Source organism: Carcharhinus amblyrhynchos, chromosome 20, assembly GCF_965287045.1.
Source record: "Carcharhinus amblyrhynchos chromosome 20, sCarAmb.v2.hapA, whole genome shotgun sequence".
NCBI lineage: Eukaryota > Metazoa > Chordata > Chondrichthyes > Carcharhiniformes > Carcharhinidae > Carcharhinus > Carcharhinus amblyrhynchos.
Genome location: NC_137343.1, coordinates 32,201,679 through 32,217,035, shown reverse-complemented (window position 1 = coordinate 32,217,035; position 15,357 = coordinate 32,201,679). Strand labels below are relative to the sequence as shown.

General features: G+C 44.4%; 1 protein-coding gene across 1 annotated transcript in view; it reads right to left on the bottom strand.

Moving 5' to 3' along the window:
• The window catches only part of fbxo21 (F-box protein 21), a 39,697-nt gene extending 29,396 nt beyond the window's left edge, over positions 1-10,301 (bottom strand). Inside the window, exons 1-4 of the mRNA XM_080208698.1 lie at positions 10,093-10,301; positions 2,200-2,335; positions 1,132-1,226; positions 854-975 (exon numbers count right to left, since the gene is read on the bottom strand). Of these exons, the coding sequence (XP_080064824.1) occupies positions 854-975; positions 1,132-1,226; positions 2,200-2,335; positions 10,093-10,301 (562 nt within the window). The remainder of the gene's footprint in view (positions 1-853; positions 976-1,131; positions 1,227-2,199; positions 2,336-10,092) is intronic.
• Positions 10,302-15,357: the final 5,056 nt, after the last annotated feature.

Below are 15,357 nucleotides of genomic sequence, written 5' to 3'. Positions count from 1 at the left end.
GAGTATTCCAGCATGGCCTCACCAATCCCCTGTACAGCTGAAGCATAACCTGCCGACTCTTGCATTCAATTCCCCTTGCAATAAATGATAACATTTGATCAGCTTGTCTCATTACTTGGGTAAATCCCATTTTGATTAATCTTGAGTCATTCCAAGATTTCCATGAGAGGCATTGAATAAAACTCAAAAGCAGGATTGCCCATCTGAGCCTGCACCAAAGAATGGTGCATTAAAAACTTCACAGATACATTCACAAGAAAATTACCCTTTTCTATTTCTACTAATTGCACATCTTAATATCAACATTGTAGTGTTTTGTTGATCGAATGTTATCATTTATTGCAAAGGAATTGAATACAAGAGTTGGCAGGTTATGCTTCAGCTATACAGGGGATTGATGAGGCAACACTGGAGTACTGTGTACACTATTGATCTCCTATTAAAGGAAAAATGTAAATGTGGAAACAGTTCAGAGTGGGTTTACTAAATTAATACCTGGATTGAGCAGGTTCTCGTATGAGGAAAGGCTGGAAGGACTAGGCTTGTATCTGCTGGAATTTAGAAGAGTAATAGATGATTTGAAACATACAAGATCCTGAGGGGACTTGACAGGATGTTTCCTCTTGTGGGAAAATCAAGAACAGGGGGTCACTGTTTAAAAATAAAGGGTCACCCATTCAAAACAGAAATGAGAAAAAAAAATCTCAGGGTTAGGAGATTTTGGAATTCTTTTTCTCAATGGAGTAAGAAGGTGAAACTACATAAACTTCAGCTTGTTATCTAACAAGGAACAATGTTATTTTTCCCAGTTCTCCAAATATACATTTTTGCAAAAGATAATTGATTCACTTACCTTCAATTAATTTTTGGTGTTCTGGTGGAGTTGTGAGAAACTCCTTCAACTTTTCCATGGTGTTCTGCTGGCGTAAAAAGCACAGGATTTTCCGAGAATAATATTTCCAAGTCAGGTACTTCCTGCAGTAAAGCACATCTCCCTCGTTATCCAATATTTGCCTCACTATTAATTCAGTTACAATCTTTTACGTTGGAAAAATAAACTTAACTTGATAGACTGACTTGTAATTTGTCCCCTCTTGATTTTTCTTAGATACACTGATGGCATTTACTCACCTTCCATCTATGTTTAGAATTGACAACAATTCATCCTCTATAAAATGGAATGGCCCATCCAGCATCTCAATGTCTTTAAAACCATCAACAGGAACCTGGCAATGAAAAGCTCTGTTACAACCAACATCACATGAGTGCCACCTGCTGGCAATTGTATATTTTTAAATTGTTTGACCATTCATGATCACAAATGAAAAGTTATTAGTCAACTGATTATTCTATTCAATAACTCCATGGAGAGTTATAACACACGAAAGGAGCTATTACTTAATTTGCTAAATTGTTCAAGTAGTCAACTTGATTTCACTCAAAAGACTATAATAATAATAATAATTGTTCCTCACCATAGATGCCTGACCCACTGAGCATTTTTGGTATTCTCTGTTTAAAAGCAGTGGTTTAGTTGAATTGGCATTGGTTGCCATCTCCCCACCCCCTTAACTGATAGTATAAGCAATGGGGACACAAATCTAAGGTTTTGGACAAGATGTAGAAGTGAATGTTAAGGACTTTTTTTAAACACAGCAAGCATAATGACTGAGAACTTGCTGCCTTCAAGGGTAATAGAGGAAGAAACACTCAATGATTTCATAAGAACATAAGAAATAGGAGCAGGAGTAGGCCATCTAGCCCTTCGAGCCTGCCCCGCCATTCAATAAGATCATGGCTGATCTGTCGTGGCTCAGTTCCACTTTCCCGCCCTCTCCCCATAACCCTTAATCCGCTCTCTTATCAAGAACCCATCAACCCGCTTCTTAAAAATATTTAGCGAGGCAGCCTCCACCACTTCAACAGGCAGAGAATTCCAGAGATTCATCACCCTCAAAAGGGAATTGGATAAGTACTTAAAGAAAACAAATTTGCAGGGCTACAGGGAAGAAGTGGAGAATGGGCTGAATGGATTGGTCCACAGACAGCAAGCATGAACCTGATGGTCTGAATAGCCTCCTGTGTCTTAATGACTGTATGCAGAGCGCAGCCACTCATAAATACAGCATGATAATGTTACATGGCTTAGGTATAAATGCAGCACTGGCAAACATATCGATTTATTATTGCAATTCTAACCTCTTTTGTAAAGAATCGCTTTGAAAAGGTGCCCACAATTCTTTGCACTTGTCCACCAACAGAATGTCTTGTTCGGTATTCTTCCCACCAGTTATGGCTTCCTGTAGTGCTGTAGTATTTTATCAGATTAGGCCATCTACAAATGTAGAAACATACAGATATTATTATACAGAAATTATTCTACATTTTTTTTGTAGACACATACTCTCTCCAAAAGGTCAAACATCATCGATGCCTTTCCTTGATAGCCCCTCTTGGGCTGTAGCTCTGCAGAGTTTGAAAGCCAGGTAGACAGCCTGCTCCCACACCACTGCAACTGAAACTGGAGCACCAGAGACCTCAAAAGAGATAATTGGCATCTTCTTCCAGGGCTGACAGAGGAAACATGATCAGCCCAATGTTTCATGATTCCACAGCATCAAATCTTACATTTTTTAAATATAGATCTAAAAACAATAGGTCAGTACATAGGATAGCTCCAATAGGTCAATAAACATCAGGAATGCTCCAAGAATATAAGAATTAGGGGCAGGAATGGACCATATAACCCATGGAGTCCATTCTGTCATTCAGTTTGATCATGGTCGATCTTGCGCCGCAGCTCCACTTTCCTGCTCGCTCCCCATATCCCTTGATTCCCTGGGAGATGAAAAAACTAACCCATCTGTACTGTACTTGACAATGGAGCATTCACAACCCTCTGACATGGATATAAGCAAAGGTTCACAAGCTCCAAATGAAGACATTTCTCCTCATCTCAGTCCTAAATAAAAAATCTCAACTCTGAGGTTGTGATCCTATGTAATGGATTCCACAGCCAGGGAAAATAACTCTAAAAATGTCTACCTTGTCAAGCATCTGAAGAATCTTGTATGTTTCAATGAGATCTCCCCATTCTCCTTAAGGCCAGAAAGTAGAGGTCCAATTAACTCAAGCTCTCATCACTGGACAACCGTCTCATTCCAGGAAGCAAGCTAGCGAACCTTCACTAACTTTCCCTGTCTAACCCTATCAGACCTGACAACACCCATATGTGACCTGCCCCTGACTGACCCAACAAACCCCTGCCTCGCAATCCCACCATCCATTGCTCACCCACCCACCGAAGCATTTGAGACCTTTAAGAACTTGCCCGTAGATGACAGCTGATGTTGTAAAAAGTGGCTTGTCCTTTCTTCACCCATCTTCTTCTGGCTGTGCAATGATGGAAGGGTGAGAAAATTGGGCCCAGCAGAAATACAGTTAAAAGGCCGAGGTGCAGAAATCTTCGTGGGCAGTGGCAAGGTACCCAACATTGCCACTGACATGAAGACCTGGGTTAATGTAAGCACTTAAGTTACAGAAGCCATTCTTAGAGGGTAAACCACAATAAGAATGACAACAATATGTGGCCAAAGGTTTGAAACACTATCTTTTCACCTTTGGGGTTTGGGTTTGAACCCAGGTTTAGTCTCCTCTATCTGAGTTCAAAGTCATAAATGAAATGAGTTGGGACACTTTCACATTCCTACTGAGTACTGCCCACAGCATAAATCTATCAACAATTAACTACTGGTAACAGTAACTTGGTAATTCAATTATTCGATTAAAAGGATGGTCAGTGTGAGAAATGGGAATGTACACAGTCCCAGTGGAGATAGTTTTCTGGAGCTGGCACTGAGACAGCTGAACCAATACAGCAGAGGCTAACACCGGTGGAGCAATTTATGTTTGTCACGTGAATATTGAGGATAATGAAAACAAAACAATGTTTCACCTTCATGTGAAACATCCCAACAATGGATTTACCTTACTCAAGCTTCTCTTTTCACTCAAGGTATTTTCAAAAGTATCAACACACTGCTATAAGCCCCTGCACCACAATTAGAACATTATCAAAGAAATCCTGGTGGTGATATCATGTTGACAGGGTGTGGCTCTCTGTTTGGAACATGGACAAACAAGGTTGAACAGGAATTTCAAGAGTGATGATCATGAATCCCAAGAGTGATGATGGTTGGAGAGTTATCTTAAAAGTTCAAACAACTGTTTGTGCATATTTGAGATGTTTTTAAAATAGATTGAATATTGTGTCTATAATTGAATACATACTTCTCAGCTGGGTGGAGGTGAGAGTAATAGGACAAACTTACTTACTTCATTCAGCATATTCAACAGTGATTTTAGATCTACAGTGCCATTTTAGAAGAAATATTAAAGGAAGGTTGCTGTCATCAATCTCATGGAAACTGCTGCTAGAAGCCCAAGTGAACTTTGCTCAGTAAATCTCCTGCTTCTCCCACCCTCACAAATTGACTGATATCTTCCCACTACTGTGTGGATTACCTCCAGGTGCTCTGGTTTCCTCCCACAGTCCAAAGATGTGCAGATTAGGTGGACTGACCATGCTAAACTGCTCTTACAGTAGGTTAGGTGGATTAGCCCTGGTAAATGCAGATATATGGGGATCAGGTGGGGGTGGGCCTGCATAAGATGTTCTTTCAGAGAGTCGGTGCAGACATGATGGGCCTAATAGCCTCCTTCTGCACAGTAGGGATTCAATGATTCTATTGCAGGAGGATTGTTCCTAGTTAGATGAGATCTGGAAAGGGAGAGGACAGAAGTTGGAGCACAGAGAGGTTAAATGGGCCTCAAGGACAGTGGGTTCATGGGACGAGGACATGATGATGATGGTGAATGCAGATTAAGGTTTGGAAGTTGGAGAATTGGGGAGCAGGAAACAAGAACAGGGTCAGCATGAGGGTCCAGAGCAGTGAATGATACTGGGAAGAGGAAGGAAGGGGAATGGGGGGGGGGATTAAGGGGAAGGAAGGGGAATGGGGGGAGGATTACGGGGAAGGAAGGGGAATGGGGGGAGGATTACGGGGAAGGAAGGGGAATGGGGGGAGGATTACGGGGAAGGAAGGGGAATGGGGGGAGGATTACGGGGAAGGAAGGGGAATGGGGGGAGGATTACGGGGAAGGAAGGGGATTACGGGGGGAGGATTACGGGGAAGGAAGGGGAATGGGGGGGGATTACGGGGAAGGAAGGGGATTACGGGGGGGGGATTACGGGGAAGGAAGGGGAATGGGGGGGGATTACGGGGAAGGAAGGGGAATGGGGGGGGATTACGGGGAAGGAAGGGGAATGGGGGGGGATTACGGGGAAGGAAGGGGAATGGGGGGGGATTACGGGGAAGGAAGGGGAATGGGGGGGGATTACGGGGAAGGAAGGGGAATGGGGGGGGATTACGGGGAAGGAAGGGGAATGGGGGGGATTACGGGGAAGGAAGGGGAATGGGGGGGGATTACGGGGAAGGAAGGGGAATGGGGGGGGATTACGGGGAAGGAAGGGGAATGGGGGGGATTACGGGGAAGGAAGGGGAATGGGGGGGATTACGGGGAAGGAAGGGGAATGGGGGGGGATTACGGGGAAGGAAGGGGAATGGGGGGGGGATTACGGGGAAGGAAGGGGAATGGGGGGGGATTACGGGGAAGGAAGGGGAATGGGGGGGGATTACGGGGAAGGAAGGGGAATGGGGGGGGATTACGGGGAAGGAAGGGGAATGGGGGGGGATTACGGGGAAGGAAGGGGAATGGGGGGGGATTACGGGGAAGGAAGGGGAATGGGGGGGGATTACGGGGAAGGAAGGGGAATGGGGGGGGATTACGGGGAAGGAAGGGGAATGGGGGGGGATTACGGGGAAGGAAGGGGAATGGGGGGGGATTACGGGGAAGGAAGGGGAATGGGGGGGGATTACGGGGAAGGAAGGGGAATGGGGGGGGATTACGGGGAAGGAAGGGGAATGGGGGGGGATTACGGGGAAGGAAGGGGAATGGGGGGGGATTACGGGGAAGGAAGGGGAATGGGGGGGGATTACGGGGAAGGAAGGGGAATGGGGGGGATTACGGGGAAGGAAGGGGAATGGGGGGGGATTACGGGGAAGGAAGGGGAATGGGGGGGGGATTACGGGGAAGGAAGGGGAATGGGGGGGGATTACGGGGAAGGAAGGGGAATGGGGGGGGATTACGGGGAAGGAAGGGGAATGGGGGGGATTACGGGGAAGGAAGGGGAATGGGGGGGATTACGGGGAAGGAAGGGGAATGGGGGGGATTACGGGGAAGGAAGGGGAATGGGGGGGATTACGGGGAAGGAAGGGGAATGGGGGGGATTACGGGGAAGGAAGGGGAATGGGGGGGATTACGGGGAAGGAAGGGGAATGGGGGGGATTACGGGGAAGGAAGGGGAATGGGGGGGATTACGGGGAAGGAAGGGGAATGGGGGGGATTACGGGGAAGGAAGGGGAATGGGGGGGATTACGGGGAAGGAAGGGGAATGGGGGGGGATTACGGGGAAGGAGGGGAATGGGGGGGATTACGGGGAAGGAGGGGAATGGGGGGGATTACGGGGAAGGAAGGGGAATGGGGGGGGATTACGGGGAAGGAAGGGGAATGGGGGGGGATTACGGGGAAGGAGGGGAATGGGGGATGTTTACGGGGAAGGAAGGGGAATGGGGGGATTACGGGGAAGGAAGGGGTATGGGGGGGATTACGGGGAAGGAAGGGGTATGGGGGGGATTACGGGGAAGGAAGGGGAATGGGGAGGATTACGGGGAAGGAAGGGGAATGGGGAGGATTACGGGGAAGGAAGGGGAATGGGGAGGATTACGGGGAAGGAAGGGGAATGGGGGGGGATTACGGGGAAGGAAGGGGAATGGGGGGGGATTACGGGGAAGGAAGGGGAATGGGGGGGATTACGGGAGGAAAAGAAGACAAGGGTTGCGGGGAGAGATGAAGACTGAAGAATTGGGGACAAAGGATTGGGGCTCAAGCAGGTGGGAGACCGTGGAATGGAGTGGCAAGGGATGCAACATTTCTACTGAACATGAAGCAGAAGTGGGGACTGGGGACAAATAGTGAAGAAATGTGTCATCAGTGGCAAATGGGGCACACATCTGGTGACCCAGATAAGAGTCAGTGGAAAATCTGTGGGGAAAGGAAAAAGGAAAGGTTTTAAACTGAGAATGATTATACCACAGAATGCTTCACCACAAATAGCTATTCGAGCAAGGACTAGAACATGATTTAAAAGGCAACGAGATCAGTATTTGAAACTAAAGAAAATAAAAGGACCTGAGGAAGTGAGGTATAGGCGTTCCAGCACAGAATATCAAATGGCATCTCCCTGGGCTATAATTTCTCTAATTCTCTTAGCTCAAGTCTGAGCCCATGGAGCGATTAAGAAAGCAAACTATTTTAGAATTTTCAATCCCAGTGAACATTAAGAGTGGGTTAGAAGTCACACATTGCTTGCTCAGAAAAGCTGGTTAAACGTAGCAACAAAGGATAGAACACAGAAGTTGACTGTCATTAAAAGATGCTGGGCAACTTGACCAAGTTATTATCATTCACTACCTGCTGTGATAGTCTTAATAAAGCTACAAAGCCAAGTAAGCACTGACACATTGTTGCAGGACAAAAGAGATAAGAAAGGAATGATAAAGACAGCAGCCAGCTTGAAGCGTAGGAAGTGGAAGAAAAATATTACTGGCGGTCTGTTGTGCTAGAGAGAAAGATGTAATACTAGTCACTTTAGTAAGTTCGGAGAGACACCCAAGGAGTAGCTTTAAGGAAGATGTCAAAACTGTTTAACCTCTACAAGAATTTAACTAATGGGTTGCATTACTGAATAAGATTTAAGCATCACTGACATGAACACAACAGTCCACAGACAATGAAACAAACTATTTAAAAAAAAAAGTAGTTTGATTCTTATTACTGGATATGCTAAAGCATTAAAAAGTTAAGAAACTCTACAAAATATTGATTCAGAGGCAGGTTTGGGACAGTGAATCTTGCGAACAGTTTCCCAAACATCAAGCCCATTAGCCTTTGTCCAAACCAGTTTTGATGTGTGATATCCAAGTACAACTTGGTTCTGGCTGAATCTTCCATTTCAAGCTTGTTACTTTAACACATGACCTGAGTTGAAACCAGGGTAGAAAAAAAGGAAGAAAGATGGAGAGTTCAAAGTACTACTGACTCAAGAGATGGACCACACCTTGAGCTGTGGAAGGAAATACTGGTGTAGCAAAAGTGAACATCAATGGGTTATAATATCGCCACTATTTACAGTATGATAGTTTACTTTACATGTAAACTATCAGTGTATTATTGTATTACTATTGGTTATTTGAAGAATAAGTGTTATGAGCATTATTGTTAGTTCTAGGTATAATATTATTGTTAGTTACAAGTGGAATCAAAGTTCTCCTCCTACTTATTGTTTGCTTGCACAAATCCCTCCCTCACCTCCGCTGGCCTCTTGCTTCTTGAATGTTTCAAACCACAAGTGCTGCTGTGAAACCATAAGCAAAGATTATCAACTGCAGGGATCCTAATCTTTAGAAACCCATACTGAGATCAAACAGTGGGTCAAATAACACCATCAAACCTCAAGCAACACCTGCAGGTAAAGTTTGGAGTGAGTTCTGATAATTGATATTGGCTACAACTTTACAGTAAACAACCCCAAAAAAACCTTGCACTTATATAGCACCTTTCACGACCACTATACAAACATTGAAATGTAGTCATTGTGGGAAATACAGCAGCCAATTTGCACACAGCAATGATAATAACAAGATACATTTTTTAAGTTAACAATGCTATCTCACAGCACCAGGGACCGGGGTTCGATTCCCAGCTTGGGTCACTGTGTGGAATCTGCATGTTCTATCCATACCTGCTTGGGTTTCCTCCAGGTGCTTCAGTTTGCTCCCATAGTCCAAAAGACATACTGGCTAGGTGCATTGGCCACGCTAAATTCTCCCTCAGTGTATCCGAGCAGGTGCCAGAGTATGGCAGCTAGGGGATTTTCACTGTAACTTCATTGTTAATGTAAGCCTACTTGTGACACCAATAAATAAACTTTAAAAAACTTAAAACTATAAAACTTAAAACCCAAAACCCATCCCCACCTCACAATCACCCATCCTTCACTTCTCAGTCAAACATGTGCCACCAACCTTACATCTCAGTCACCTACCCCCATTGTGTAAGCCTACTTGTGACACTAATCTATAAACTAAACGTGACTGACAGGTAACCAATGGCCAGGACACCAGAGATAACTCCTTGCTCTTCTTCAAAATAATGCCATGAGATCTTTTATACCCATCTGAGCAAACAGGTGGAGTCTAGGTTTATTTGTTCTGAGGAGTCACCCAGACTCAAAATGTTTGCTCTGTTCTCACTCCACAGCTGCTGCCAAACCTGGCAAGAATATCCAGCATTTTCTGTTTGTGTCTCAGATTCCAGCATCGGCAGTAGTTTGATTTGATTGAAGTTTATCCAAAAGACACAGCACGTCAGGGATTGTGCTGGAGTCTCAGTATAGGCTCAAACAAAAACAGAAAATGCTACAGAAACTCAGCAGGTCAGACTGCATGGGTGGAGGCAGGGGCAGGTTCGAGGGGCTAGATGGCCTACTCCTGCTCCTATTTCTTATGTTCTTATAAGAGAATAGAACCAACGTTTCAAATCTGGCTTTTTTGGATCCACAAGACTCAAAACACTGGCTCCATTCTCTCTCCGCCCATGCTGTCAGACCTGCTGGGTTTCTCCAGTATTTTCTGCTTTTATTTCAGATTTTCCAAGTATCCACAGTATTTTGCCTGTATCTCAGTATAGATTTGTGTGCTCAAGTCCTGGAATGGAACTTGAACCTGCAACCTTGCAATTCACGCAGCCGTAAGCGTGCTACCAAGCTGAGCCACATCGATAACAAGAAACTGTTAGCTTTTTTTTAAGGTCAGATATCTTAAAGTGGTCACTATTTTTTTTCCCCCAAGGATAAAATGAGCTGAGCGATTTCCTGACACTGGGCCAGCGGGCGGGGAGGCCTCTGCCTACCTCTGCCTGAACTGGTGCTTCCACACGGCGCTGCGGCCCTGGCAGATTTCCCGCAGCTTCCGGCAGGTCAGGCAGATGCTCAGCACGTCCACATGGTCCAGCACCGGGCAGCAGACTATCTGCTCCAGCAACTCCTCGGGCAACCGGGTTAATCCTCCTCCTCCTCCTCCCTCGTCCTCACCGCCCCCCTGCGCTGCCAGCTCCGCCATCTTGCTTGTTTACATCCGGCCGAGAGGTGGGTGACGCCACTTCCGCTTCCGGCTCCGCCCAGCGCGGGAGATTCAAATTCCTCCCCCTCCCTTCCCCCCAGCTCTGGCTCTTTGAGCTCTCTTTTCCTGACAGCAGTCAGACCTGCTGAGTTTCTCTAGCACTTTCTGTTTTTGAGTTATGATGTGGAGATGCCGGCGTTGGACTGGGGTAAACACAGTAAGAAGTCTCACAACACCAGGTTAAAGTCCAACAGGTTTATTTGGTAGCAAAAGCCACTAGCTTTTGGAGCGTTGCTCCTTCATCAGGGAGCAACCCCCTGACTAAGGGGCAGCCAGTGCTCCAAAAGCTAGTGGCTTTTGCTACCAAATAAACCTGTTGGACTTTAACCCAGTGTTGTGAGACTTCTTACTCTGGCATTCACCTGACGAAGAGGGTAACCCCTCGAAAGCTTGTGAGAATATTATCAAATAAATAGGTTGGACTAAAACCTGGTGTTGTCAGACTTTTTACTGAGTTGTTGTTCAACATTGGTGAGAGAGAGAAACAAAAAAGGGACCAGAGTGCAACCCTTTTGAAATTAATACATCCCCCACAACTGACCAGAAGTTATTCCAGCAGAAAATAATTTTGATTTATCACTGTCACACGCATTGGCCTCTTTTAAGTCAAACCGAATAAACAAACTCAAGTTAAATCAGGACAAAGTAAAAGGGGCAGCTCCTCAAAAGAAGGGGGAAACAGCCCAAACAAAATTGAAGTACAAAAGAAACTTGAAACATCAAACTACAACGTGATTGTTAGGTTTCGATAATGCACCCCGACCCCCACGGTGCCCAACAGACGCAGAAGGCGTCAGCTGCATCCATGGACACCACGTGCTCCCTCTCCAGGGACATCACACGTATTGGGATACAGTGAAAAGTATTGTTTCTCGCGCGTTATACAGACAAAGCATACCATACACAGAAAAGGAAAGGAGAGAGTGCAGAATGTAATGTTCCAGTGATAGCTAGGGTGTAGAGAAAAATGAGCATAAAATCTGGTAGGTCCATTCAAAAGTTTGATGGCAGCAGGAAAGAAGATGTTCTTGAGTAGATTGGTATGTGACTTCAGACTTTTGTATCTTTTTCCCAATGGAAGAAGGTGGTAGACAGTATGACTGGGGTATGTGGTGTCCTTGATTATGCTGGCTGCTTTTCCAAGGCAGCAGGAAGTGTAAACGGTTAAATGAATGGGAGGCTGGTTTGCATGATGGACTGGGCTTCATTCATAACCCTTTGTAGTTTCTTATGGCCTTGGTCACAACAGGAAAGGATGGTTTCTATGGTGTATCTAAAGATTGGTGAGAGTTGTAGCGGACATGCCAAATTTCCTCAGCCTCCTGAGAAAATAAAGGCATTGGTGGGCTTTCTTAATTTTAATGTTGGTGTGGAGGGACCACAACAGGTTGTTGGTGATCTAAACACCTAGGAACTTTAAGTATAATACCTGGACTTGATGGTTTGAGTTATAAGGAGAGACTGGATAGACTGGGACTTTTTTCTCTGGAGCTTGGGAGGCTGAGAGGTGACCTTATAGAGGTCCATAAAATAATGAGGGGCACAGATCAGCTAGATAGTCAGTATCTTTTTCCAAAGATAGGGGAGTCTAAAACTAGAGGGCATTGGTTTAAGGTGAAAGGGGGGAGATACAAAAGTGTCCAGAGGGGCAATTTTTTCAGTGTCTGGAACAAGCTGCCAGAGGTAGTAGTAGAGGCATTTACATGGGTAAGATGGGTATAGAGGGATATGGGCCAAGTGCGGGCAATTGGAATTAGCTTAAGGGTTTAAAAAAAGGCCGGCATGGACAAGTTGGGTCAGTTTCCATGCTGTAAACCTCTAAGACTATGACTCTATGATGTGTCTCTGCAAATCCGCACAGAGTAAAGTTTGGATACCTGAAAAAGATGTGCAGGTTAAGTGGATTGGCCATGCTAAATTACCTCTTAGTGTTCTAAGATGTGTAGATTAAATGGATTAGCCGTGCTAAATGTGCAGAGTTACAAGAATAGGGCCTGGATAAGACACTCATCAGAGAGTTGGTGCAGACTCAATGGGCCGAAAGTCCTCCCACACTGTAAGGGTTCTATGATTCTACAAATCAACCAGATGCTTGACTGGTCTGCAGATGTGGAGTAACCAGTTTGCAAACCCAAGTCAGCCATTTATTCTTCAGTCCCAAACTTCCAAAGGCATTTTAAAAGGAGAATGAATGATAAAATCATAGAAGTCCCATTTAGCCACCACCAATGTTTAAAACATACAATACCCTCTACTGCTTTTTTCATTTAAAAAAGCTCCTTCAATTCGTTAACACACTTCCACAGTACCCATGAGAACCTGCTCCTTACTATCACCTCTATTTTAACTAAGTTCACATCTTCTGCCGTTATAGCTGTATGTTGATTATGAAAATTTGATTTGTCAAATATTTTATTGCATCCATAATCAATACAATCCTATAATGATGTTTCAATCAGCTTTCCTTTGGCCTCTTCTCCAGTGTAAATATTTCAATTCCATTGTTAGTCATTATTGTTCTAAGCACCTCAAGCCGACGTTACCCATCAGTTTAGTTTGCCCTCCTGTGAACCTTTTCCAAACTCCTAATTATAATTAATGACGTTTGGCATGGTTCAAGACTGCGATTCGCTGTAACATTTCACTGCTAGAGGTATGCTTTTATGTTCTAATTTAAAACTTTATCTCCTTCCAGTTATACATATTATGCTTCAATTTGCATTTTTGCTATCTGCCTGTAGATTGGGAAGAAAAAGGCCATGTATTACTGTCTTCCTACAGTGTGAAGGAGGCCATTTGGCCCATCGAGCCCACACTGACAACGAGCCCACACTGACAACAATCCCACCCAGGCCTTATCTCTGTAAGCCCATGTATTTGCCCTGCTAATCACCCTGACACTAAGGGAGTATTTAGCATGGCCAATCAACCTAACCTGCACATTTTTGGACTGTGGGAGGAAACTGGAACACCCGGAGGAAACCCACACAGACAGGGGGAGAATGTGCAAAATCCATGCAGACAGTCACCCAGAGCCAGAATTGAACCCTGGCGCTGTAAGGCAGCAATGCTAACCACTGCATGCCCTTATGATACAATAATACCTTTTTTTAATAATTTAATCCTTTCATTGCTATCTATCAAACCAGTTACCACCAGTTTAAAAAAAACGCCATTGCGATTAGGACAACGTTAACCAACATGCTCAATATGCATTTAGATTATACTAGCAGATCTTGTTATAGAATCATAGAGTAATATAGCAGTGTAGGCAGCCATCTGGCCCAGAATGTCATGTATAGTTGTAGCAAGGCCTCCCTATAATTGTACTTTATTCCCATTGCAATAAAGGCTAACAGTCCATTTTCTCTCCTAGTTATTTGCGGATTCACTAATGACTACATCCAGATGCATCTGTACCACAGCATTCTGCAGCCTTAGTACATTTAAGTAATATTCTGTTCTTCCATTGTTCCTGCCAAAGTGAACAACATCATCATCCAAAACCCCTCGGCTGGGATTTACGGGTGCTGCTGAAAGTGAATGGAGTTTTAACTGGAACACCCAATTCTCCGTTCTCACTTGCAGCGGGGTGGGCACGGACGAGATTGGAGAATCCTGCCCCATATTTTCCCACTCTATCTGCCAAACTTCTGCCCAATCAATTAACCTATTTGTAACATATTGTTTTCTCCTCTCAACTTTTCTACCTATTTTGTATCATCAGCATATATGGCTACAATACCTTTGATCCTTTTATATATAGAATGTGAATAGTTGAAACCCCAGCACTGATCCCTGTAGTACTGCACTAATTACAGTTTGCCAGGTTGTAAATTGCCCATTTACCTCGACTTCCTGTTTCTTGTTAGTTAGCTAATCCTCTATCCATGTTACTATATCAACCCTAACACCAGGAGCTCTTATCTTGATTGCTGGTGTGATCCAGTTCATGCAAGTGCTGGAATTCTACCACCTTGCCAGCTACGGAATTGGAGCAGGCAAGTGTCCGACAACGGAAATTTCCGTTGACCTCGGCCAGGAATCTTCAAGCTCGCTTGAGCGAGGCCATAAAGTCCTGCCCATGGAGTCTGGATTGCTATGGTAACATGGGTCTTTACATGCATGTTGTAGTCTGGATCTATGGACAGAGATGATAAGAGGCTCCAGTGTTCTTTCCATCAGGAATATCTCCTGCTCTTACCATATGTCACTGGCGTGTGTTGGAAGTTGATATTCAATCTGTTTGGCAGTGTAGTGAACGCATCTTCCACAGCCATCAAGTTCAGTGGTGAATCTCCAACATGACGCTACTGGCTTAGAGGCGGGGGTGTTACCCATTGGACCAACATGTGGAAAGCTGCCAAGGTCAGACTATGGCCAATGAGAAGAATTTCTGTGAGAAAAAAACAAGGTGAGGCAGACTTCAAAATCGACAGAAATAAATAATGCGTTATCTTTTTGCCTCACTAAAAATGGTGACATTATAAATCTATTTAAATATGTAGTGGTTTATTCAATGTCATGAGGTTCATCAAATTGCAATGCATTTTGTGGCCAAAACACACATCTCACCAAATGAATTACATTCGAGAGCTCAGCAAATTGTGTCTGCTTTTGCAGCGAACAACAAAGTTTTCAAAACATTGTCACGGAATGTAAGCTTTGTTTAAAATATGTGTTTGATCAAGAAGTCTTTCATGTGGTATCTTCTTGAATGCCTTTAAGAAATCCAAATACACTGGCTTCCCCCTTTCCCACCCTGCTTGTTACATCCTCAAAGAACTCTATTAAGGTTGTCAAACCTTATTTCCCTTTCACAAAACCACTTTGATTTGATTGTGATTTACTAAGTGTTCTCCCACTTCTCCTGTAATAATGGACCCTAGCATTTTCCCAATGATAGCTTGCCTTTGTTTTCTTTTCAACCTCCCCTGTTTCTTGAATTGAAGTGTCCCATTTGTGATTTCTCAATCCATTGTGAGCTTTCCAGAAT